General features: G+C 34.6%; 1 protein-coding gene and 2 pseudogenes across 14 annotated transcripts in view; 1 reads left to right on the forward strand and 2 right to left on the reverse strand.

The window, feature by feature from the left end:
• Positions 1-25,292, reverse strand: part of MGA (MAX dimerization protein MGA) — a 79,318-nt gene that overhangs the window by 41,873 nt on the left and 12,153 nt on the right. For 13 of the 14 annotated variants that reach the window (XM_039888427.1, XM_039888429.1, XM_039888435.1 and 10 more), the window contains exons 2-9: positions 23,959-25,085; positions 14,069-15,014; positions 13,236-13,314; positions 13,024-13,119; positions 5,901-6,032; positions 5,578-5,682; positions 2,472-3,130; positions 804-1,152 (exon numbers count right to left, since the gene is read on the reverse strand). In XM_039888427.1, coding sequence (XP_039744361.1) covers positions 804-1,152; positions 2,472-3,130; positions 5,578-5,682; positions 5,901-6,032; positions 13,024-13,119; positions 13,236-13,314; positions 14,069-15,014; positions 23,959-25,019 — 3,427 coding nt within the window. In that variant the 5' untranslated portion in view covers positions 25,020-25,085. Of the gene's footprint in view, positions 1-803; positions 1,153-2,471; positions 3,131-5,577; positions 5,683-5,900; positions 6,033-13,023; positions 13,120-13,235; positions 13,315-14,068; positions 15,015-23,958; positions 25,086-25,292 lie in introns of those variants that run through there. The other variant, XM_039888439.1, reaches the window with a different exon arrangement.
• On the reverse strand, positions 4,153-4,271 carry LOC120623182 (uncharacterized; annotated as a pseudogene).
• LOC120581134 (uncharacterized) lies at positions 4,693-4,810 on the forward strand (annotated as a pseudogene).

The following is a 25,292-nucleotide window of genomic DNA, read 5'->3' on the forward strand; positions in this document are numbered from 1 at the left end:
TAGCAAATAAATGTAACTTTTAATAAACTAAGAAGAAACTCTCTTCAATTACATGGTAAAATTATACTCAATACATTTAAATAAGAGCAGAAAGGGAAAAAATTAAGAATGAAATAATATGTAACTTGGTCTACATAATATTTTACCAAAAAATAAATAAGCTTTTCAAAAGAGTACATAATGCTCAACTCAGTTATGCCCTTACTCTGTCCCCAAATCTCCAACCTCTTGGTTAATGGTTCAAATCATGACCAGAGGGTTCTGTTGCAAATTTTTTCTTTTAGAAAATAAAATGTTGGTTAACTTGATTACAGTTATTCACGACGTGTACACATGTCAAATCATCATGTTGTACACTTTAAATACGTACAATTGTATTTGTCAATTACACCTCAATATAACCTGGGGAAAAAAAGAAAGTGATGGATTATACTGAACCATCAAAGAACATTCAAAATACATTCAAAGAACATGGGGGGAGGAGGAAAAACAGAAAAATAGATGAAGTTTCAAAGGCATTCTGGAAGTCTACATGAGAGAATGATTCAAATTAAGTGCAAAAAATAGTCATCTTCGAAAGAAAACTTCCATTCAAAAAAGGTGTGTGTGTGTGTGTGTGTGTGTGTGTGTGTAGCACACACGTCATACAGAAAGCATTTAAAGATAACAAGAATTTCTCTAAATTCTTATTTGATCATAGATCAAGATTAAAGTAATCCTAATACTATTTGAAATAGGTTTTCAAATAACTATACTTTTCAAAAAATAAAACTATACTGTTTCAACTCTGAATTAATACTCACTGTACTCCAGTTTCTTTCTCTTCTTTTTCTCTTTCAATTGTTCTTCCTCTTCTTTGACTCCCTCTTCTCCTTCTTCTCTTTGCTCTTCTCCCAAAGTATCATAACATACTGCATCACGATGACCAGCCTTCCTCTGGAAATGCTTAGTTTTGGATCCCCCTTTAACAAGTACAACTTTTCTTTTCAAACAAGTGCAACCAAACATGCAGTCTGGTCGGCGGCAGTGAGCAGGCTGGCGCTTTTCCAAAGCTAGACTGGAACACACGCAACCCAATCGACAGAAGTCATTGTTGCATGGAGGGGCTCGTTTCCTTATGATTGTGTGGATAGGTTTAGTTTTGAGAGATGCCTAAAGTGAAAGCAGAAAATTTGAAATCTACTAAATCATTCCCCAAACCACCAAATTTACAATCATATGTTGGTCTGCCTTCTCTGATTCTGAGCACTCAGTACTAACAGCACAAGATTAGGGCAGATTTGAAGGACAGAACATGAATATAACAGGGACTCTGTGTAATCTCCCGTTCTAATGCATAGCACAGACAAGCAAAAGAATAACTATTTTAATTAATTATAAGCCAAAATATCAACAATAATGAATTTATTCTCAATGGAAATCACACATAATGTTCTAGGGCATGGGTTAACAGTTTAAGCCCCAAGGATCAAATACAGGCTGTTTCATTGGAACACAGACAGGCTCATTCATTTACATAATGTCTATGGAATTACAACATCAAGGTTGAGAAACTGCAACAGAGAGTGCATGCCCCGCAAAGCCTAAAATATTTAGTGTCTGTTTTACAGATAGTTTGCTGACCCCTGCCATATGGTAATAAAAAGGGAATATCAACATTCATGCATGAAAGTCTTTAGGAATGATTAATAATAAAGGACACAAGTCTGTATTTAGTCCCAACATCTGATGATATTCAGTTCTAGAATTTAGTCACAATTAAAAAATGGAAAGTACAGAAATTTTGTGACTAGAAAATTACCGATATTTTATTTTGTCACTTCACATGCACCAGAGGCTAAGATAGGTGAATCCATAATAAATAAAAATTCTTAATATAAAATTTTCATGGGGGGCAGGGGAAAGTAGATAGGGTAAAGGGGGTCAAATATGTGGTGACAGAAACCTAAATATGGGAGGTGTTCACAGTGTAAATATATATATGCCTTACTGTTAAAGTGTACAGCTGAAACTTAGATTTTGTTAACCAATGTCACCATAAAAAAATTAATCAATTAAAAAAATTTTTTTTAAAGCAAAAAGCTTTTCTCTGTAGGTTTATAATGTTTTGGATTTGGCAAGATTTAGTACTTTTTAAACAGAATTTTCAAAGCTGTTTTTAACAAGATCAGCAAATGTACTTGCCCATATACCAAAGAATGAAATTAGAGACATTCAGAATGACCAGCTGCCTTTATACAAAAGAGGAACACTATTAAAGGGCACAATTATACTTTTTCCCCCCTGCTGGCAGGAGGGATCTACATTTGGGTGTCTAGTTGATAAGAAAAACAAATGTGGAAGAAATTTCCTTAGTTGTCACTGAACTAACTAAATGCCCAATCTTCCTGCTAGAAAGCCCCATTCCCTTTTCCCCCTAATTCATTCTAACCAAGAATGAATACGCTTCTGAAAAAAAAAGAGATACTTACTTGAGCCGTAAGCAGAGTTGTTAAGGATACATCTGCTCGCTCTTCAGTGATATAGGTCCTTGGTTTTCCTTCCCAAAGTGCACAGTCCTCCAGGTCCATAAGCTTCACTTGAGATTTAGACAAGCCTGGAGGGCGGGTTCCCTGTTGCTGCTGCTGCTGCTGGTGTGCCTGTCGCAAACTAATTTGCTTTGGGAATGTATTTTCATCTAAAGTTGGCACAACAAAGTTATTCACCTGATTTTCTGAGATGGTGCTTGAAGAAGTCTTGGTAACCTTATCTCCTAGAACCACATGAGTGTGTTTCTGCTTTGGTGAAACAGGGTATGGTAAAATGGATTTATAAGATGATTTAGTTCGGCCACTGAAAGTTGTCTGTTTGTTTTGAGCCTTTGCTTTTCGAGAAGCAGGGGGTACAGAATGAGGCTTCAGAGAGTAAGAGGTAGAAGGGGAAATGGAAGATTGCTTCTTTAGCACACTATCAAGTGTTCGTACATAGCTGGTACTCTTGGTGGGAAGCTGGTATACCACAGGAGATGTGGGAGCATTGGAAGAGAAACCCATACTTGTTTCCATCAGCTTGCCTTCGTTTTCCAAGTACTCATCTAGCTTATCACTGCAGAAAGCAGACCGGTTTTTCAGTGAACCTTCTGAATTTCCACCTAGAAATAATGAGACACAGATACTTAAAGAAATCTAGGACAGATCTAACTCCAGAAAAATACACTTAAAAAGGCCAGGAGCATTAAGTTAAAAGCTACTGAATCTTCTAAACTATCCCTCCTCGGAAGGAAGAAAAATAATAAAATATAGAGCCAAATAAAGGAAAGCATCTGAGATCTTGCTCCCTGGTATATGTCATTGGTCTGGCTCAAATGAACTCTTATACAAATTTAAAAAAGGAAAAAAAAGAAAAAAAAAAAACAAGAGATTAAATGATATATACTAATTACATTAAATCCATTAACATCTTAAATTTATCTAAAATTGCCTTATTACATATATGTAGCAATAATTTTTGCAAAGTGCTAATAGTAATAATTAACACTAAGAGTCTACAAATTTTGACAACTTATGACCTCAGTATAGAGACCACATGCAAGTAAAAACTTAAGAGCAAAAAATATACTTAAATCTGACCTCAACAGAATGCCAAGAGATTATTTAAGAGACTATAGTACCTGCACTCTGATACAAAATGCAAGGGAAGAGGAAAGGGCTCAAAAAGAGGAGTATAAAATTTAGATTTTAAGTAATGAAAAAACAAATTTAGTAGAGAGACAAGCATTAATTACACTATTCTAACAGTACACAAAAATTCAAAGACGAGAAAAACTATTCTGGACAAATAAATTTGTCTGGTTAAGAGTGTAAACTGCCAAAGAATGAGATTTGGATTTATTAACTATGGGCATGGAGTTAGGAATGTATTCATGTCCCACAACTATCTGACTTCTGTAGGAAGAATTTATATTGAATAGGATGAGTTGGGAGGAAAAATGTCCAGCTAAAATTTGACAATTTACTCTAAAGCATCAGTTTTTCCTGCATGCTATAAAAGATTTTTTTAATTACTGATATTCTTTTCACATTTTGGAGTTAACATCTAAAATTTTTATATGTATAAATGGTTGCAAACTATATAATTTTTTGTGTATTTTAAAGATTGACTTTTTTTTTTAAATGCCTACAGCACCTGGTCTTCCTAGGTGGTCTCCTATCCAAGTACTAACCAGGCCCGACCTTGCTTAGCTTCTGAGATCAGACGGGATTGGGCACGTTTAGGGTGGCATGGCCATAGACAAGAATGACATTTTAAAACGGAATTGTTCCATCATGTTTAATGTGAGTCGAATGAATCTAAACACCATAATTTTAAGAATATATAAGCAAGCTCTTCGTCCGTAAGAAATCTTACATCATTCCTTTTTCTCTCTGAACTTACATTTTCATCTTCCAGTCCTCAAAAGATTATTGGTCTTAATGCAATATATTGATATGCTTGAAAATCTTTTACTGATCAATCTGTCATATTCTCTTCAATAAAATATACATGTAAATTAAATTTTTAATTTTCAGAAATGATATAGGACCATTAAGTATGACAACCTTTCTTCTGGATTGAATTATCATTAAAATTGCTTTTAGTGCATAATCAATGAAAACATAAATAAATATATAATTATTTTAATAAATATAAAAGAAAATTTAAAAAAAGAGTGTAATCTACAGCCATGCCACCCTAACAAGCCCGATCCCGTCTGATCTCGGAAGCTAAGCAGGGTCGGGCCTGGTTAGTACTTGGATGGGAAACCACCTAGGAAGACCAGGTGCTGTAGGCGTAAAAAATAAAAAATAAGGGATTGTAAACTGACAAGGTCCTTGCAATCTGTGAGGTCCACCAAGGGTTGCCTCACCTAAAAAAAAAAAAAAAAGTGTAAACTGCAAAAAGTGCAGTGGAAAAGAAAACACAATGAGAAAAGAGACCAACAACCATACAGTCAAAATGCCTGGATTAGAAGTGTACTGTGAAGTATAATGCTGTCGGGAATCACTATTCAGCTCTAAAGTATACAGTTTTGAAGTAATGCTTGACAATGATGCTTTTTATAATTGCAAGAATAACAGAAAGGAAGAACACTTAAAAAAGGCTGCAGGGATTATTTAAGCTTGACACATGGTTAAGGATTGAACCCCCAGATCAGGGCCATGGGAACACAGACAATAAAAATCAGCAAGACAATTATTTTCAGTTTATTTTAAAGCATGAAAAGAAGAGATGAAGCAAAACAACATGTTTTTTTTTTAAATAGGAGAAAATAAAATTTTCCAAAGCATGAAAATTCCAAAGACAGTAAACATGAAAATTCCAAAGACAGTGAGGCAACCACACAGTATATATGACATTTCGGACAAAGGAGAAAAGGTATGAAATGAAGTCTTAGACTTCAGAAGTGGGAATGGGTGATTTACCAGTAGTTGAGGAAGAGCGGAACACAAGAGGCAGGCAAAGTCTTGCTGAGCTACTCAGAAACAAAGTAACACTTTTAACAAAAGGCTGTAGTCATGTTTTAGAACGAGTTTACAGTTTTTTTAAAAAGCTGATTACCTTCATTCCTAGATGCAGAAGCACTATGGAACTTTCCTCTCCATCCTTTGATCTTGGTGAAATCATTGGTCTTCCCTGTTCTAGAAACAAAGGGAAATCCAGCATCTATAAAAGAAAAAGCAAGAGATGACCAAAATCCTAGCAAGCCATATTTAATATCTAATTAAGTTCTAAGACTTTATCAGAAATGTATAACTCACTAGGACTATGCCACTAGATAGAAGATCTACTCTAGGCTACCCTAAACTTACTATGTCTCTGACACAGGTAGCTTTTCATTTAGATCACAAATCTGTTTGACTTCACAAATGCTACGCACTCACCAGGAGAGGCAGGGTTGGTTCCTGTAACGTTCCAGAAAGGAAAGCTAGTGGCTGGAGCCAAAGGTAGCTGTACTCCCAAGTATTTAAGATCAATGCTCATTGTTGGATCCACTGAATTCAATTTTAAGCCCACTACAAGAAAAAAGGACCACAAATCATATCGGCTTTTTTTTTAACCCTTTGGTTGAATGAAGAGGGGAGTTAATACAGATAAAAGAGATAGTGAAGAGGAAAAACGATGAAATAAAAATTAAAAATGGCAGACAGACTTTAAGGCGACCCTATGATCCTCACCTCCTGGTATTACATATTTGTGTAAACTTCCCTCCCTCCACCACCGAGTATGGGCAGGACCTGTGATTGGTTTCTAAGCAATGGAATGTGATAAAAGGGATAGGATATATACACGTGTGTAATAATATGAGTATATCACCCATCTTGCTAGACCTGCAAGGACATAAATTCTACCAACAACCTGAGGAAACTGGAAACAGATCACTGCTCAGTCTACCTCTAACAAGAAACCAGATCTGACATCTTGATTATAGCCTTGTGAGACCTTAAGCAAAGGATCCAGTCAAGTGATACCCAGACTTCTGACCCAGAGAAACTGTGAGGCAATGTGTTGTTTAAAGGTGCTATATTTGTGGTAATTTGCTAAGCAACAATAGAAAGCTAATAGATGAACACAGCAAAATTCAGATCTTTTATGCTTTAAGACTTTCTAAGACCTCTAATACAAATCTGCCATAGATTTATGCCCTGCTATGCACTGCTTATGGCTACTAATTCTCTAGTTATTATAGATATTTGTAGTTAATTGAGCCTCAAAATATTTTGACTTATTTGTAAGGGGCAATCAATCTTTGGGGGAAGTATTTATTTATTTTACATATACTTTTACTTTTTTTTGCTTAAGATTTTACATCTGAGATTCATCTATGTTTATAGATTTATCTCTAGATCATTTATTTTCGCTGTTTTACACTATTCCAGATTATGAATATACTCCAATTTATTAACCATTCTTCTACTGATGAGAAATGAGTTGTTTCCTATTTTTAACTATTACAAAGAATGCTGCAATACAGTTGTACATCTTGTACAAGGATGTTCATCACACATGTGACCATATGTGAGAGCTTTCTCTAACTTATTTAGCTTTTCCTTATGTCACTTACCCAGGAATGGAATTGCTATATAACAGGATATGTTCATCTTTCAACTCTATTGATGGTGTATTTCATATATCTGTGGCTGCCCAAAATATTTGTAATACCCTTCCTATAAGCTGTTGCTTTTCCCCATTAACTCCTACTGCCTTCAAGGCAGGTGTTAGAAAAACTCTCCAACTTCTCTTGTAGTTTATCTGTGGACATGTAACACGGGTTTTGCTAATCAGATGCATCCATGAAAAACTTACAATTTAAGAGAGAGCACCATGAGGAAAGGAATACTGTGCAGAATTATGTAAATGAGGGTGACAGTATTTGGCCAAAGAACAAACTTTTAAAAAGTAACCAAGCTCCTAGCCATAGGGCACTGTGTTCAGTGTCTGTACTGACAATGGTGTTGATTGTCCAATGTTGTAGGATTGTATGAGAAGTCTAGGAATGTAATTTGGGCATTTTTTCCTGATCGCATACTTTTAAGGTCTGTTTCACTGTCTTTTCAGGAGACTGTAAGTTATCTGATATTCTTTAAATAATTCATATTCTATTTTAGCTGTGTAATGGATTCTGATGTTTATAACTAAGAATTCTAACTGAAACAGTTATTCTGAACCCTTATGTAAGGGAGTATAAGAAAATGATAATTACATAACATACTGGGATAAACATGAGGCTGCTGTGGCTAGAGGCAACCAGCTCTACAATTATTAATTTCCTTTGGTCTTGCCTGGCCTTTGAGGAGATCAATATCTCAAGAGCATACCTGTCACACAACCATGGATCACCATGTGCAACAATGCACTAGTTAGGAATCCGTGTTCCAGATGTTGCCAAATTACTCTCAATTTATGTTGCCTCCAGTAAGGGCTGACAGTTCTTGCTGATCCACACCCTCTCCAATATTTGATATCACTGGATTCTAAAAATTTCCCCAATCTTATTGGTATAAATTTATATTCTATTGTTCTTATATTTGCATTTTTCTGTTACTAGTGACAATCTTTTAATTTGGATTTTCTCATTTGTAAATTACTAGCTTCACAGTATTAAGCATGAAAGTATTTAACTTAAATTTTAACATAACTGAAGCCAAAAGAAGTTCAAAGTACTAAGTATCATAGTAAGAACCATTAAAAGTTATAGGTACAGGTTTCCAATAAAAAACTTACAGTGTTAGTTCTTTAAAAGGTGAAGACATTCGGTAAAGTATGAGCTACAAATTCTTACAACTAATTTGTGTATCCTCCACATAGAACTTAGTTGGAAAAAAGACAGCTCTTCTGTTTAGTGTGGAATTCTAAATATATCATTCTTATTTTATTTAATCACAGTGATTAAAAATAACAATAAAATATTCTTTCCTCATGTTTCCAATCAACTAGGGAGAAAATAAGATTATGAATCAAAACACAAAACAACTGGTTTCTAATCTTGTCTTTGGGCTAAACTTCTCTTAGCCTTAGCTTCCTTATCAGTAAAATAAATATTAATCCACCACACTGGGTTTTATGTTTTAAGAATTTACTATACCTTCTCTGTGAAATATTCTGTAATATGGATGGTGGTAGACATAAAAGACATTTCCCAGACCTCAAGGAGCTTTATTGTTATCTTTCCCCAACTGACTCAGTAGTTACATTAGGGCAAGTAAGTCCTATGACAGGTAAACAAAAAGAAATGACACTCAAAAAACCCAAGGGAATCTGGTAACTTTACAGAGGGTGATATTCTTAAGGTGTTCTAACTTAATTAGGAACTAACTAGGAAAGGTGGGAAGGGATAGCAGAGTGGAACCAGAAAGCAAGGTACTACAGAGATTCAAGTGAGAACAAAATCCTAAACTAAGGATAAAATGAGATACTGTACAGCTTTCAGAAGAAAAATACACTCCATTATTATTACTGACAAAAACTACAACAGCTGACTTACAGAGAAAGTAGAAAGGAATTAAGTTGTTTAAAATGTACCACACAGCCAAGTTGATAGACATGCAAAATCTAGACCCATACAATCAAATTTGGAGAATGTTTGTCCTACATTTTTTGTCTGTATTTACTTGTATTTTGAACTGCCACTTTCCCCAAAAGTGATACTGTCCTAAAAAAAACCAAAAAGACCAAACTTATTTTAAATATATATTAATTTTTAAAGCCCTGAAAGTAGAGGTTAATGGCACATAAACAATGTTCAAAGTAACTTCCAATTTAGCTTATTTAGACTATCCTGAAATGTTTGCCTTGCATGAAAATCCCTGCTCAAGTAAGATACATGAGACCTAGACTCAGTTGGTTTCATATGAATAACCTGAGCTTGCGGAAAATGAGTTAAATAACATATAAAGCATAGCTGAAAACATAATTCTTTACACATAATAGTTTAAACAAAATTGTACTCCTAAATTCTTTTGCCATTTTGCCATAGTAGGAGATACTTCTTAAAAACATATTATCACACTATTGTAAAAAAAAAAAAAAAACCATAAAGGTAGAACTAAAAAAGGAAAAAACCTTCAGACTCAAAGTCAGCTAAAATAATTAACTGCAGCAAAAAAAATAACTGCCTCTAGCTAAACACCCTGAAATATAAAGTACCCACAAAAACACATGCAAGAGGAATAAAACACCTAGGTAACCAGCCCATAACAAAACAGAAAAGCAGATACATATATAAAACTCCTGCTGATTTAACACTAAAAAGGCGAGTGCTCTGCAAAAATCTCACAAAGAATTTTAACATTAAAATTGATGAGTTCATGTTGACATAAATGAATAAACCAATAGAAAAGGCAAATCTCTGGTGCAGAATTCCAAATAATTTATTAAAGTAGAGTATAACTCTCTACTCAGTAAGCTTAGGCTACACAGTAACTTCTTTCCAAAGAGTACAGCATGGAAAGAGGTCAGTGACAAACCATGTTAATATATAGCCTTAATATAATGGGATGACAATAGCCCTATATCTTTGTGGTCTTCATCCATGAACATATAATCCCAGTCTAACCATATAACATCAGACAAACCTCATCTAAGCTCATTCTACAAAATACATGACCAGTACTCCTCAAAGTCATTAAAAATAAAAAAGAAGTCTGAGAAACGGTCTCAGCCAAGAGGATCCTAAGGAGACATGAGTACTAAATGTAATGTGATTTCCTAGATGGAATCATGGAACAGAAAATCTGAACCAAGTATGAACTTTGGTTAATAATACATCAATACTAGTTCACTAACTGTAACAAATGTACCACACTAATGTTAGATGTTAATAGTGGAAACTGTAGAGTATATGGGAACTCTGTACTATGTTCCCAATTTTTCTACAAATCTAAAATCTCTAAAATAAAAAGTTTACTTAAAAATTGACATGGGGGGGCGGGGGTAGCTCCATATTGTGGTGGTTAGCATGTCTGCTTTGCACGCAGAAGGTCCTGGGTTCGTGCCCCAGGTGGAACCACGGACTATACCCCACGTGGCGCCAGGCCCCGGGTGCATACCACGAACGTGTGGGAGGAGACGCCCCGCCTTAAGAGATCCAGTTCTTTAAGGGGAAAACGGCAACATCCATGGGTCAGGTTGGGGGGATGGGGGACGGGGCGGTGGGTGGGAGAAGGAATTAAAGAGGGGAAAAAAAATTGACATAGAATTAACCTGGTAATAATAAAGTAGAAATGCTTTTAGAAAAATAGCTTTAAAATTCAAAAACAGATAATCATTTCAGGTAGACAGAAAATAAATCAATTCGGATATAGTAAAGAGTCTGGAGACAGAACAATATAATACTGTGGCAAACCTTACTTTATTTTAGCAACGAAACTACCACCAATATTAAAAACATTTTCTCTGGCTTAATCAACATTTCTTCCATTATTGGATTGAAATTTAATAAATTATTTCAAGCATCAATTTTTGGAGAGGGATTTGGAAGAATATTCGTTATCTTCAGAGACCAGGTTGGCGTTACTCAGTTAATACAAAAACTTAGCTAATTTAACTCTTTATTTTGAAATTTTAAGTCTTAAGAAGGTTAGGCTGGAGGGAGGGAACATCTACCAAACTAAAATGGAGGAAAAAAATCCAAAATAGAACTCTACTTCATACCTTATGAAAAGTAAGTACCATATGGAGTACAGATTTAACTGTTTAAAAACAAAACTATATAAGAATGCAATTGAATTAATTTTAACAACATGAGGATTAAGCAAAAACATGACACCAGATGAAGATTCTGTATAGCAGTGAAAACTGATGGCTCACATGTTTTGTTTGGCTCACAGTGTTTTTAAATAAAGCTTTGCCCGAAAAACTGGTATCAGCTACTACCACTTAAAAGTTGAGAGACATTTCATAAAAATACTGACTTCAGCTTCTACTGAATAATGGGAATTTCTGAAAATATTGGACCCACATTACCATATGACAACAATCCACCAATGTGGCTGTCCCTTTAGAAGAGGGGACCTCCAGTCCAGAGTCCAACCTCACCCACAAATTCAGGCTAATTTCACTTTACTTATGTTTCTTGCTTAATTTCCTTAAGCATTTGACTTTGAAGCTCCGTTACAAAACAGAAAAAATTACAGATTTGGCTAAAATGTCTATAAAAGGAAAAAACTCAAACTTTAGCCAACTAGGAAATATTAAGCAAACAAACCAGAGCAAAAACACTGGCAGAGATCTCTGAATATATTTAACTCTACAACTAAGACTAAAAACAAATGTGGAGATTAGGGTGAAAGAACACAATTTAAGTGTTATAATATTTATACATTATCAGAGTACATAACTAACAAAAAATGAAAGTAGAAGGGGGAAAAGATAAAGGATAACTAATAAAGAGAATATTATTTAAATAAAATAGCAGAAGTGAAAGCTGACAATATATAACAGCAACTGTTATTTCAGCAAGACTAATATGTGACTGAGACTGTCCATTACAATCCACAGTACCCAATCCTTATCATTTGAATTGAGATCTGCACACTTATCACATTGTCCAACACAAGTGGTCTCATATTAAAGCAAAAGTTCTTCAAGCATTACCATCTGATTTAGAAACTGAACTATCATTTTATAAATAAACCTTCTGTTAGCATATAATGCTTTGACTCTCATAAAAATGACCTACTATACAATGTAAATCAGAGTCTTCTGAAAGGAAAATTGACTAAGTCAAAAAACTCAAACTACTCAAAGAAGCACAGTTAAAATCAAAGATGTAAGAAACTAAAAATTGCAACAGTTTACAATCTTTTATTTACAGTACAAATGAGAAAATCTGTAGTTACTATGACAGTAATAAGTATGGTAGATTTCGCTATTTCAGAAACAAGGATTAAGCAATGTAATCAAGGTCAAGATAATCTATTACAACAAAATACTGATAATTTTACATTAACTCTCAAGTAATGCATAATATAAAATATTTATAGCCACAAAATGGTAAAACTCTTTTCTATTTACACATCTAAATATATTAATTACTGTGTAAGACTACGTAGAACCATTCCATCCCCATGCCCACCCCCCCCACACACAAAAAGCCACAGAAACAAAAGTAATCAAAATTTAAAAGATGAGAAATGGCGGGGTGGAGGGGGTGGGGGGGATCGACACTGTGTTATAAGAAAGAGAAGAAAAGAGAAAAACTTTTTAAATGCATAAGGTATTGTGCTTCACCAAGATAAGACACTATCTTCAGAATAGAGTTTCTCTTAAGGTAAAAAAGATCCAGACATGTTTTTAAGAGGGAAAATTAGCAATGGAGAGAAGAGAAAAATGCAAGCTGAGAGGCACTGAGAGAAATGAAATCAAAGATGGAAGAAAAGAGGTAAAACAGAAAAGGGAGGAAAGAGAAAAAGGAAGTGGGTAAGGGGAAAAAGTGGAAAAGGAGAAGAGAAAAAAAAGATTTTTTAAATTGGCTTGTGTGTATGTATATTCTTTAGAGACTATTACCTTCTTGAAGACCAGGATGTATCACCTGCTTGTGCCGCAAGGCCTTCAAATCTTCTATCAATTCCTTTTCCAATTGGGAAATTCTTGCTCTGCAACCTACTCAGAAAACAAACAATGATAAAATAAGTTAGTATACAGTACAGAAGAATAAACATTGTATCTTTCATTTCTAGAGCCAAACCTCAAAATCTTTTTATATCATTACATAATACCTGGGTCATTTGTGGTTGATGCCTGAAGACTAGAGGGTTCTTCTGTTGTCCCATCCACTGCATGAATATCTAGAGCTTCCTATATTTAAAAAAAAAAAAAATGTAGCTCACATCATTTCTAAAAAGATTAAAAATAAACCAGGAGCATTTCTTTTCTTTTTTATACTTTTGATGTTTTCTAAATGTTCTACATTAACATCACTTTAATAATCAGAAGAGAAAAAAGGAAAGCAAAAAATCTGAATATAATCAGCTAACTGATCTAAAACTGTATTTATGCAATTTGCATGATTTCTTAAAAGCCTAAGACCGCTTACTCAGCAATTACCAAGGAGGATAGAAAAGACTAGGTAGAAAGAATCCCACCTCTGCGCAGCCAATTCAGAACTAAAAACTAGGCTTTTATAAAAGTCTAAAAGAAAAATAATCCATTTGAAGAACTGGAGTAAACCAAACTATCAATGAGTAAGAGAGCATAAGTAATAAGATTTAATATTTGTTTCTCCAATGGTACTGTTATTGCTTCATGTATTTATGCCTTTTTAAAGTCTATAATAAAGAGAATTCCAATAAGATCTGAAGATTTTTAAATTTTCAGCTACATAATGCAAAAAAAAAATTATAAACTTGGATCGAAGCAAACAATTTTTTAAGTGCAAATGAAATATCTTAAGTGATGCCTGTTAACTAAACCAAACACTCAGCTCCCCACACACACACCCTCACATAATGGATGCATTCATAAAAACTAGATTCAAAGTTAGTTATCAGCTAGTATATCATTCAAGAATGACTATTTGGCCTTAGGAACAATACTGAAATAACAATCTTACCTTTGATTCAAAGGAAACAAAGAGAACACCATCCACGTCTTCCAGATCAGGCTTCACATCTGGAAAGGTACTCCCAGGGCCCATAGGAGTGTTCCTTGTAGAAGTTAAAGATCTTCCTGTGTTTTTAGGTGGTCTCCCTGCCTTAGAGAGTTTCAATTTTCGTGGCCTTCCTCTTTTTCCAGTGATATTTGGATGGGCATTCTGAATAGCATTCATATTCTTGGATGCTGTTGAAATCTTAAGTATAGTTGTTCTCTTTCGGCCCAAGTCTTCTCTTCCTAAAAATGAGTCCCCAGCTGAACTCTTTGAACTATCAAGTATTCTTTCTGTGTTAATGCTGTCAGAGATATCAGCATATTTCCACTGAGGTTCTTTAAGTAAGGGGTATTTTTGTACCACTCTGAGATCTGGTGAATGTTTTCTAAGACCATTCTCTGATTCCTTGCCTAAGCAGAAGCCAGTCTCATTGGAATTTTCAATGTACGCAGGCAAATAGTCAAATTCTGTCAACAAAGATTTATCCTTCCGAGATGTGGAAAGCATGTTATCAGGGAGCTCAGAAATCTTCACTGTACTTTTGGTGACAGCACAGGGCTCCAGATAGACTACTGGCATCTTTCCAGCATCTAATTTGAACATTTTAGCTTTAGCAACACCTGATGGGCTATTTGGTAGCCATTTAGAAGAATAGTCAGCTTCTAGGTTATCAACTTTATTGTGCCTCTTTAGCTGTTTCTCTAGTATAGGATCATCATCACTGTTTGAGTATACATCTGTTTCCTCATCTGTCTCTTCTTCCTGTTTCACAGTGACCCCTTCTGGGAACTCACCAAGTTCATACTCGTAATCATCTAGAGGCTCCTCTTTAATGACAACATTGAAGTTTCCATTTGGATCTAATGGTGATACTACATGGGAGTCGTCTTCAAAATTGCTGGCAACAAGTCTGGAGGGACAGTAGAAAGAGGGTTAAAAAGGACAGAACTTTCCATAAATAAGATTCAAGAGGGAAAAAAAAGTTTTTTTGGAAACCAAGTGACACATCAGATTTTATGAGTTTTTCCTCAAGAAACTCTCTGTATAACAAGAATCTCAAAAGCGGTTTATTAATACCACTTTTACATGTTGTCAATGTCTCACAAAAAATATATAAAGTTTTCATAAGTGACTCTTACCACGAAATCAAAAAGCAAGATACAACACGTATTTTTCAAACAAACTAAATTGTGAAACAGCTGGCACTGATCCAAAATCAAACTCTAGAAACCTACATATTGATTAACAACTGCCAAGGAAAGCAAACAAATGTCAATTACAATTGAGAATTGCAATAAACACTGGGAAGGGCCTATTCAAAACGGTCTTATTTTTTCCTTTTTTTTTAAATTAAGACAAAATTCATGTAACATAAAACATAACACTTTAACCATTTAAAAATGTACAACCCAGTAGTAGTTTTTTAGTATATTCACAATGTTGTTGCCAAGTGATTTTTCAACTTAAAAACTGAAAGTCACTTTCAGTATAAAAAAATCTACCATTCATTCTTCCAAAACAAAAAAGTAGAGTAACTGAAGGCAAGTACATATGACTCAGGTAGATTCAGTGTTTATAATTCTTCAAAAAACAAAATCATATTTTTTAGCTTCCCCATTCTCTCAATTATCCATTAAAAGAATATAAACTGTACTAATGTATCTTGAGGATATGTCAGAACTACTCACTAACCCAATTAAAGTTAGTTTGTAAAACTTTCATTTATCTCAAATATGCACAAGTAACCATTACATTAATGTGTAATGACTTGTTTCTTGTACAACTTAAGATCTTGACCTTACTCAAAAATCCTTCGATGGAGGACTTTCACTTCCAGTTAGAATGTGGCAGATCACAAAGACCATCACTTTTGCCCTAACAATGAGAAAACACTAGATAAATTAAAAACCCTATTTTTCTTTAAAGCCATTAAAACTTCTAGACACAAATCTAAATTAAATGAATCCCAGAGAGAAACCAGCCTTCTCTAGGTGACCAAAGATTGCTACTGCTTTCAACCCTGAGTAGCATTTACAATACCTAAAGCAAGTGAACAGAGTAAAAAGCAACTATAGGCAAAAGATCTTTACTAAGACACAGAGATATCAGTTAAAATTTTAATGCCTGAGTATGAGCACACTAGAATCTGGAGAACTCCCAACAGAAAACTAGTCTTCGCTCCCACCAATTACTCTCCAGGAGACTTTTGTAGAATAAGCAACAATGATACAGCAAGGCTGGCCTGAAAACAGAGAACTGGTACTCTCCCAGCACTTAGATCCCAAGGTCCTGCCAGAGAGGAGTCCAATCCTACCCTTAACACATCAAAATGCAAGGTAAGCTGAAATTTATTAAAGTAAAACATCTAGACTGAAGGACAGAGGGGAAAAAAAATAGAAAGCCTGTCAGAGATCTATGGGTCAACATCAAATGATCTAACATACTAGTAACTGTATTTACAAAAAGGCAGGAGAAAGGAGAAACATTTAAAGAGAAAATAAACCAAAATATTCCAAAGTGAAATTTGAACCCACAGATCCAAGAAGTTCAGCAAACACAAAGGAGAACAAATACGAAGAAAATCATACCTGGGCACATAAAGATCAAGGTACTGAAAATTAAAGATCCAGAGAAAAACCCTGTAAGCAGCGGTGGTGGGGGTGGGGTTGGGAGGACAATGAGAACAACAGAATGACTACTCATTAGAAATAATGTGAGCCAGAAGACAATAGAATGACAGCCATCACAAAGTATTGAAAGAGTTAACCTAATGTTCTAGTCCTACCAAAAGAAGCCTTCAAAACTGAAGGTATTTTCAGACAGCTGAGAGAATTCAGATTTAAAAGAGATACTACCTCCTAAGATCAGAAACAAGACAAGAATGTTAGCTGTCACCACTTCTACTCAATTGTACAAAAGGTTCTAGGAAGGTGATAAGCAAATAAACAGAAGACACCCAGATTGAAAAGGAAGAAGTAAAATTCTCCACTCACCGATGATGTGAAATCGTATACAGAAAATTCTAAGGACTCTAAGAAAAAACTACTGAAACTAATAAAAGAATTGGCAAGAGTGCAAGATCTAAAATCTATACATACACAAAAAATTGTATTTCTATATACTATAATTAAAAGTCAAAAATAAAATAGAAAAAACAATTCTATTTGTAATAACATCAACAAGAATACTTAGGAATAAACTGAACTAAAGAAGTATAAGATTTGCACACAGAAAACTACAAAACATTGTTGAAAGAAATTAAAGAAAACCTAAATACAAGGACAAATACCCCATGTTTACATATTAAAAGACTTAATATTTGGTTAAGACAGCAATACTCTCTGAAAGTAATCTACAGATTCAATACAATCTCTATCAAAACCCACCTTAGATTTTTGTGGAAAGTGACAAGTTGATCCTACATTAAGAAATGCAAGAGACCCAAAAATAACCCCCCAAAAATCTTGAAAGATTAAAAAGAAGTTCTCTGAGGATTCATACTTTCCAATTTCAAAACTTACTTCAATGCTACAGTAATTAAAAGTGTTATACTGGCATAAGGCTTAATATACAGAACTAAACAGAATTCAGAGTCCAGTAATAAAGGCCCATATTTTTTTTTATGCCCACATTTTTATCAACTGATTTTCAATTGCCAAGGGTGACAATACAATTAATTCAGTGGGGAAAGAATAGGCTTATCACTACCCAAAACTTTCCTCACAAAAATCTGTAACCAAATGTTCATGGCAACATTATTCATAATAGCCAAAAAGTGGAAACCCCTTTAACATCTATCAAGTGATGAACAGACAAAATGTGGTATTATCCACATAATAAAATATTATTCAGCAATAAAAGGAATGAAGTAGATACATGCTACAACATGAATGAACCTTTAAAACATACGATAAGAGAAACCAAGCACCAAAGATGACATATTACATAATTCTATTTATACAAAATGTACAGAATAGGGAAATCCACAGAGACAAAAAGGAGACTGGTGGTTATGTATGATTGAGGTGGGGTTGAAGAGTAGCTAAGGGAAAATGCACAGTGACTAGGAGAGAACCCCGGTTTTGGGTTCTAAAAATAACTGTGGTCGTGGCTGTATAATTCTGTGAATATACTAAAAACCACTGAACTATATATACTTTATTATTTTTTTTATTGTTTATTGGGGTAATACTGGTTATGAACTATATACTTTAAAAAGATGAATTTTATGGCACTGAGTTACATCTCAATTTTTTAAAAGTTAAAAAATACTAAAGGAAGATTTTTGGACAGGAAATGAACCAATATGAAAACGGATCCAGAAACAAATAAAAAAAAAAAAAAACAAGTAAAAGTAAATATATGAGTAAATATAAAAAACTATGTTCCTTAAATGACTAGTGACAGTTTAAAACAAATAATGTTTTGAGGGTTTATCACACAGAAGGATATGAGCTATATAAGTTATTAGTTCTTCAAGAACTGTTATATAATATTAATGCGATTCTACTTGAGTTATTAAAGATGCATATTATAATCTCTATACTGCTGCTACGAACGGAACTGTGTCCCTCCCAAATTCATATGCTGAAGCCCTTAACCATCAATGTGACAGTACATGTAGATAGGGTCTTGAGGAGGTAAATAAGTGTAAATGAGATCACATAGGTAGGGAATCTCTCCACCTCTACGTGAGGACACAGCTAAAAGGTAGCAGCCTCCAAACCAGGATAAGAGCTCTCGACAGAAACTGAACCCTGCCAAAACCATTATCTTGGACTTTCCAGCCTCCAAAACTTACATGAAACTGGTGCTTACTAGATTAACAGAAAAAGGAAATCTACTGGAAAAAAGGAATGTAGTGTGCAAAAGAAAATAGAAGAACTCTTGGAAACTGAAATCTGATAGCTATAATAAAAATTTCAGTAAGTTAGAAGCTAAATCAATGAAATTTCAACATAAAGTAGAGCAAAAACAACAGAAAAGAAAAGATTGATTTATAAAATAATCCAGGAGATAAAACATCCAACTATAAGGAGCTTCAAAAAAAGAGAAAAATAAAAGTAAAAAAATTAGAATACTGAAAATGTTCCTAGAGCCAAAGAATATCAATTTCTTGATTGAAAAAACACAAGACAATGATGAGAAGAACCACACCTTGGTTCATCATTTATAAAATTTCATTAATATGAAGGATCAACAAAAGATCTTAAGAGCCTTCAAATGATCAGGCATCAAAGTGGCATCAAATTCTCAATAGGAAACTGAACACCCAACATATTTTCAGCTCAGAACTCTATACCTAACCAAATAATTTACTAAGTATGATGGCATAATAAAACTAGTTTTCAACATGCAAGAAAAAAATTAGGGGTTGAGACAGGTGAGGCAGGAGACTACTATTTTCATCAGAAGTGATTCTAGGTCCCATAAATCCTTTCTGTAGAAATTACTGAAAGATGTACTTGACAAAACACACACATACACACACAGCAAGAAAGACAGCTTAAAATACAGGAAATAGGCAGACCTACATAAGAAAAAGCTAAAACAGAGTTAGCAGGATGACAGCAAAGTGAAATCCCAAGAAGGCAGTTCAGATTGGCAAAGGAGGATAAAGAGCAAGTTAAGGAATTATTCAGAGAAAACAAAAAAATTTAATTTGATTAGATGAGTGTTTAAGTGTATGTGTGCGAATGAAGTCAGATTTCAAGTTTAAAGTATTTGAGAAGAATTAGTAGCAGGTATATAGAAAACCAAGAAAAAATATAACAATAATTATGGAAAAGTAAAGTTATATATATGAGAAAATGTTTACGGTATATTACTTGGCTCAACAGTATAGAACATTGATATAACATTAAAAAATGGATACTTATTTCTGTGGTAACTATACTGAAGGACTCGGTTAACATGTAAAACTGATCATTAGTTTCAGGCAAATATCATGAGAAACGACTGAAAGTGGAAATCAACAAATTTCCTTTAAGAAAAAAATTAGAAGTGAAGAGGAATGAAGCAAGGGAGTATTATTTTCATCATGCAGTTTTATTTAGACTTTAAATTATGTATATGTATTTATTGTATAATAACGAATTTATCTGGCCCTTCTCCAGGGTTCCTGGCAGAGTTTTTAAAACCCTTTGAAATTCCTGAGTGACAAGTATCTTTCTCATTCATAAGCCCAATGGATCATACCTAAGATTATGCTAATGAGGTGATCCACAGTCAGCCTGGAGATAGCTTCATAATGGCGATGGTCACTAAAAAACCAACTCCATGATTAGAGGATTGGGACTTTAAGATAGCCTAACCTTCAGGAAAGGAGAGGGAGGGTGGAGACAATTCAGTCACCTGGTCAGTGATTTAATCAACTAAACCTACTTAACAAAACTCCAACTAAAACTCTGAACACTAAAACTCAATGAAGCTTCTTGGCTGGTGAATACATGGATATGCCAGGAGGGTGACACATCTTATGTGTCCCCTGGGGAGAAGGCACCAAAGCTCTACATTTGAGACTCTCCTGACCTTGCCCAACATGTCTCTTCATTTGGCTGGTCCTAATCTTTATAACAAAACTGTTCTAAATATAGTGCTTTCCTGAGTTCTGTGAGTCATGTTAGTGAATGAGTGAACCTGAGAGGGTTCATGGGAACTCCTATATTTGTAGCTACTTGGTGAGAAGTCCAGGTGTGGACTTTCTGGATGGTGTCTGACGTAGATAGGGGTAGTCTTCTCAGAGACCTTTCCTTTAAAATCGTGGAGTCTAACACCTACTCTGAGTTAAGTGTCAGAACTGAAATAGAATATATGTCAGTTGGCATTGAAACAGAATAGTACTATTTTTAAAGTTTTGTGGTTTTTTGGTTTTTTTTGTTTGTTTGTTTGTTTAATTTAAAGGCAATAGGTAGACCTGAAGAATTAAAGAGTGGTAACAATGTCCAATTTTCTTTCAAAAAATTAAAAGCTTGACAAGGGCAAAATTAGAGGAAAGGACATTGCAACAATCAATAATAAACTGAATACAATCAAGAAACCAAATAATAATATATCAAAGTAGGTAAGAACCAGTAATGACTAATTTTAGTAAAAGGCCTTACCCCAGAAATGAAATAGGGTAGGACCATATAGGTGGAATCTAAGAGTTAAGAAGTTACCATTACAAAGTTATACTAATTAAAACAATGTGGTTTTGGCCTAAGGGTAGACAAACTGAACTGGGGGGAAAAAATAGTGTCAAAGAACAGACACTCACATATATGAATCACCTAAGCAGTCCCAATGGTCAATAAATATATAAAAAAGTGTTCAACTTTACTAATCATTAGAAAATGCAAATTAAAACCAAGATGCTCCCACTTTCACTTCTATTCAACATAGTACTGGAAATTATAGCTAAAGCAATTAGGCAAGAAAAAGAAATATGCATTTCAAATTGGAAAAAGAAGTAAAGCTATCGCTATTCGTAGATGACAAGATATCCCATGTTCATGAACTGGAAAGCATAGTACTGTTACGGTAAAAACACTAACCAAAGCAATATAGATTCAGTGCAATCCTTATCAAATTCCCAAAGGTGCTTTTTGCAGAAGTATAAAAGATGATACTAAAACTCATATAGAATTTCAAGGGATCCCAAATAACCAAAACAATCTTGAAAAGTAGGAAAGAGTTGGCACGCACACTTCTCAATTTCAAATTAATATAATAAAGCTACGATAATAAAAAACACTGTAATACCAGCTTAAGAACAGACATACAGGCCAATAGAATACAGAGCCCAGAAATAAACCCTCAAATTTATGGTTAACTGATTTTTGACAAGAGTGCCAAGATCATTTAATAAGGACATTTTTTTTTGACGAATGGTGATGGAAAAACTGGATATACATGCAAAAGAGTAAACTCAGACCCTTTCCAAAATGGACCAAGTTTAAAAGCTAATATATAACTCTTAGGAGAAAACACAAGGGAAACTCTTTATCACCTTAGATTTGCTGATGGTTCCTTAAGTAGAACACCAAAAGCACAAGCAACGGAAGAAAAAATAGAAAAATTATATTTCGTCGAAATTAAAAACTTTTGTTTTTACGCAACGAAGAATACTATCATTGGTCAATGATAGTAGAATGGGAAAAGTATTTCCCTTATAGAATGGGAAAAGTATTTTCAAGTAATTTATTTAATAATGTATTAATAACCAGAACACATGAAGAACTCCCATAACTCGGCAAAAACAAAAAAAATTTAATGGGCAAAAGACCTGAGCAGACATTTTTCCAAAAAAGATGGACAAATGACCAATAAGCACATGAAAAGATGCTCAACATCACTACTCATTAGAGAAATACAAATTAAAACCACACTGATACCATTTCATACACATTAGATGGCTATTATCAATCCAAATGAACTGAAAACTGGGACAAGGAAGTTTTTAACATACTTGCCAAAACTTGGAAGCAATCAAGATGTCCTTCAATTTGGTGACAGACAGAAGGGAAGGGGGTTGGGAGGATGGGAGAATAGGGTGAAGGGTTAAAGAAGTACAAATTAGTAGGTGATAGTTGGGCAAGGAATAGGGAGCACAGCAGAGGGAATGCAGTTAGCATTAATATGATGGCTAGGTGGAAGACCAGGGGAGGGAGGAAGCAATTGGGGGGATCGTTTTATGAACTACATAGATGTCTAACCAATGTATTGTATACCTGAAACTAATTTAAATAAATAAATTAAAAAAAAAAAGATGTCCTTCAGTAGGTAAACAGATAAACTGATACATCTGGACAATGGAATATTACCCCGCACTAAAAAGAAATGTGCTACCAAGCCATATAAAGACATAACAGAACCTTACATATGTATTACTAAGTGAAAGAAGCCAATATGAAAAGGCTACATACTGTATGATTCCAAGTGTATGACATTCTGGACAAGGCAAAGCTATGGAGACAATAGAAAGATCAGAGGTTGCCAGAGGGTGGGGAGAAAGATAGTAGATTAACAGGCAGAACACAGAGGATTTTTAGTGCAATGAAAATACTCTGTAAGGTATGTATGGATGGACTGATGGATACGTCATTATACATCAGTCCAAACTACAGAAGGTACAACAAAAATAGTAAACTCTAAGGTACTACTATATGGACTTGGGGTGATTATGATATATAAATGCAGGTTCATCAATTCTAACAAATGTACCAAACTAATGGGAGATCTTGACAATGGAGGAGATTGTACATATGGAAGCAGAAGGTTTATGAGAAATCTACCTTCCTCTTAATTTTGCAAAGTTTGCTGTGAAACTAAAATTGCTCTAAAAAGTCTCTGATTAAAAAAATAATAAATAATGTAAGATCAAATTAAAAAGACAACAGTATATCATGCTATTTTAAAATGTAATAACCGTCAGCCTTTTTTTTTTTTTTTGCCAGGCAATTCATGGATTAGGATGCTCATAGGGCAGTAAATTCTTAACTATTAGCTATAAATAAGTTTACTTTGAATCCTTTCTGTGCCTCATTTGGATAAATTTCATGTCACTTATGACATTTCTTGGGGGTCATTTCTCTTCTTTTCCTCAATTAATAGAGTTGTCTACATATAACCAAGAAACAGTAACGCATGATTAACAAAATTCTAAATTTAATGAATGAAAGATCCTCATTCTGATAAATCATCTAATTTGCCAACAATTCTGAACCCTGAACCCAACTGATATTCATTACAGAAAAATGAGCCGCTTTTTTAGCGGCTTACATTTATCAATGTCTAAAGTCAGCAGTCCACACAACCAATATATTAAATCCAAAATCTTTCTTATCCCCAAGAACAGAAAAATTGTTACCTACCTTTCAGAAACCTCTTGCTTCAACTGTGGAACTTCAAGTGATGAAGCAATATCCATGAAACCAAGGAAGTCTCGATTTATATTAAGGGAAGGCTTCTCCAAACCTTTGCCTGATGTTTCATGACCCCTAGATAAAGGATCCGAATCAGTTAGCTGTATCTCTGACCCCTCACCTTCTATAAGACGGACCCGCTGACCAGGAGAACTAGTAATACTATTCCCTTCTTGGTCAGAGATGTTCTTTTGCTTTCCATCTCTCTGGGGCTTACTATTCAGCCCATCATCCCGGAACCCTTTAGCAAATGGATTGTAATCTATTTTCAGCTGGGTAATCTGAATGTTCTGATATGCTGTTACTGCAAAGAATTCAGTCTGTGGGAAGGTAAAAGTGTGGACACCAGGGCCATTTAATTGTATCACTTCCGTAGCCTTTTCTGCAGGTACCAAATGAAGCCTTGGCAGGTAACGATGCATAGAGTGCAAGATGATATGCCCTTCTTGGTCTAGTGTATTGTTGGTAAGTTTGAGTTTATAGAAAGATACAGGTTGATGCATCCAATAATGACCTGTAGAAGGAGATTCTGGATGAATAAAAACCCTCCCCAAAACATGGGGCTCAGCCTTCCCACTGGGTTCCCACCAGCGACCATTCCACTTATAACGATGGTTATCCACAGGAGATATATCCATGACAAGGATATACTTCATATTTGAATCTAAACCTGTTATCCAATAACGACAGTATGGAAACATGCGTCTTCCCTGCTTGGTCAGAATCATCTCTGTGCTTCGATGATAGAACTCATTCCACATACTATTGTTATCCAAGGTGACAGTGATTCCTCCCACAGTACAATCAGCTGGAAGGCAAATCTTCCCTTTAGATTTTCCTGGTGATGACACACTGCTAGCCAAAGCACAGGCATCTCTATTAGTAACCAGAATTCCTTGATCAGTTTTGCCATTTCCTGGCTGTTTTAGAATGACAAAGAAGGTAGGTGCTGCTCCTGCCACTGTCCCACCATCTTGATTAGCCAAAATAATTTGCTGTTTCTCCTCCATGATTCCAGTGGGAAACTCAGTAGTAAAATAACTGTAGTCACCACATAGTCACAATGGCCTTCCAGCCTAAAGAACAAACAGGAAAAAAAAAAAACCTTCAATTAAGTGAATATTTATTTTTACAAAAGTATAAGATTGATTATGTTATCCCCAAAATATATTACTAAATTCTTCTAAAATGTTGCTTCTACCTTTCTCACAATCACTGTAAGGATAGTCACTCTAGAATATTTAATCATCGTTTTAAAGTTCCATTTAATCTAATTAAATCGC

Source organism: Pteropus medius, unplaced genomic scaffold (assembly GCF_902729225.1).
Source record: "Pteropus medius unplaced genomic scaffold, Ma_sr-lr_union100, whole genome shotgun sequence".
In the NCBI taxonomy this organism is placed as follows: Eukaryota; Metazoa; Chordata; class Mammalia; order Chiroptera; family Pteropodidae; genus Pteropus; species Pteropus medius.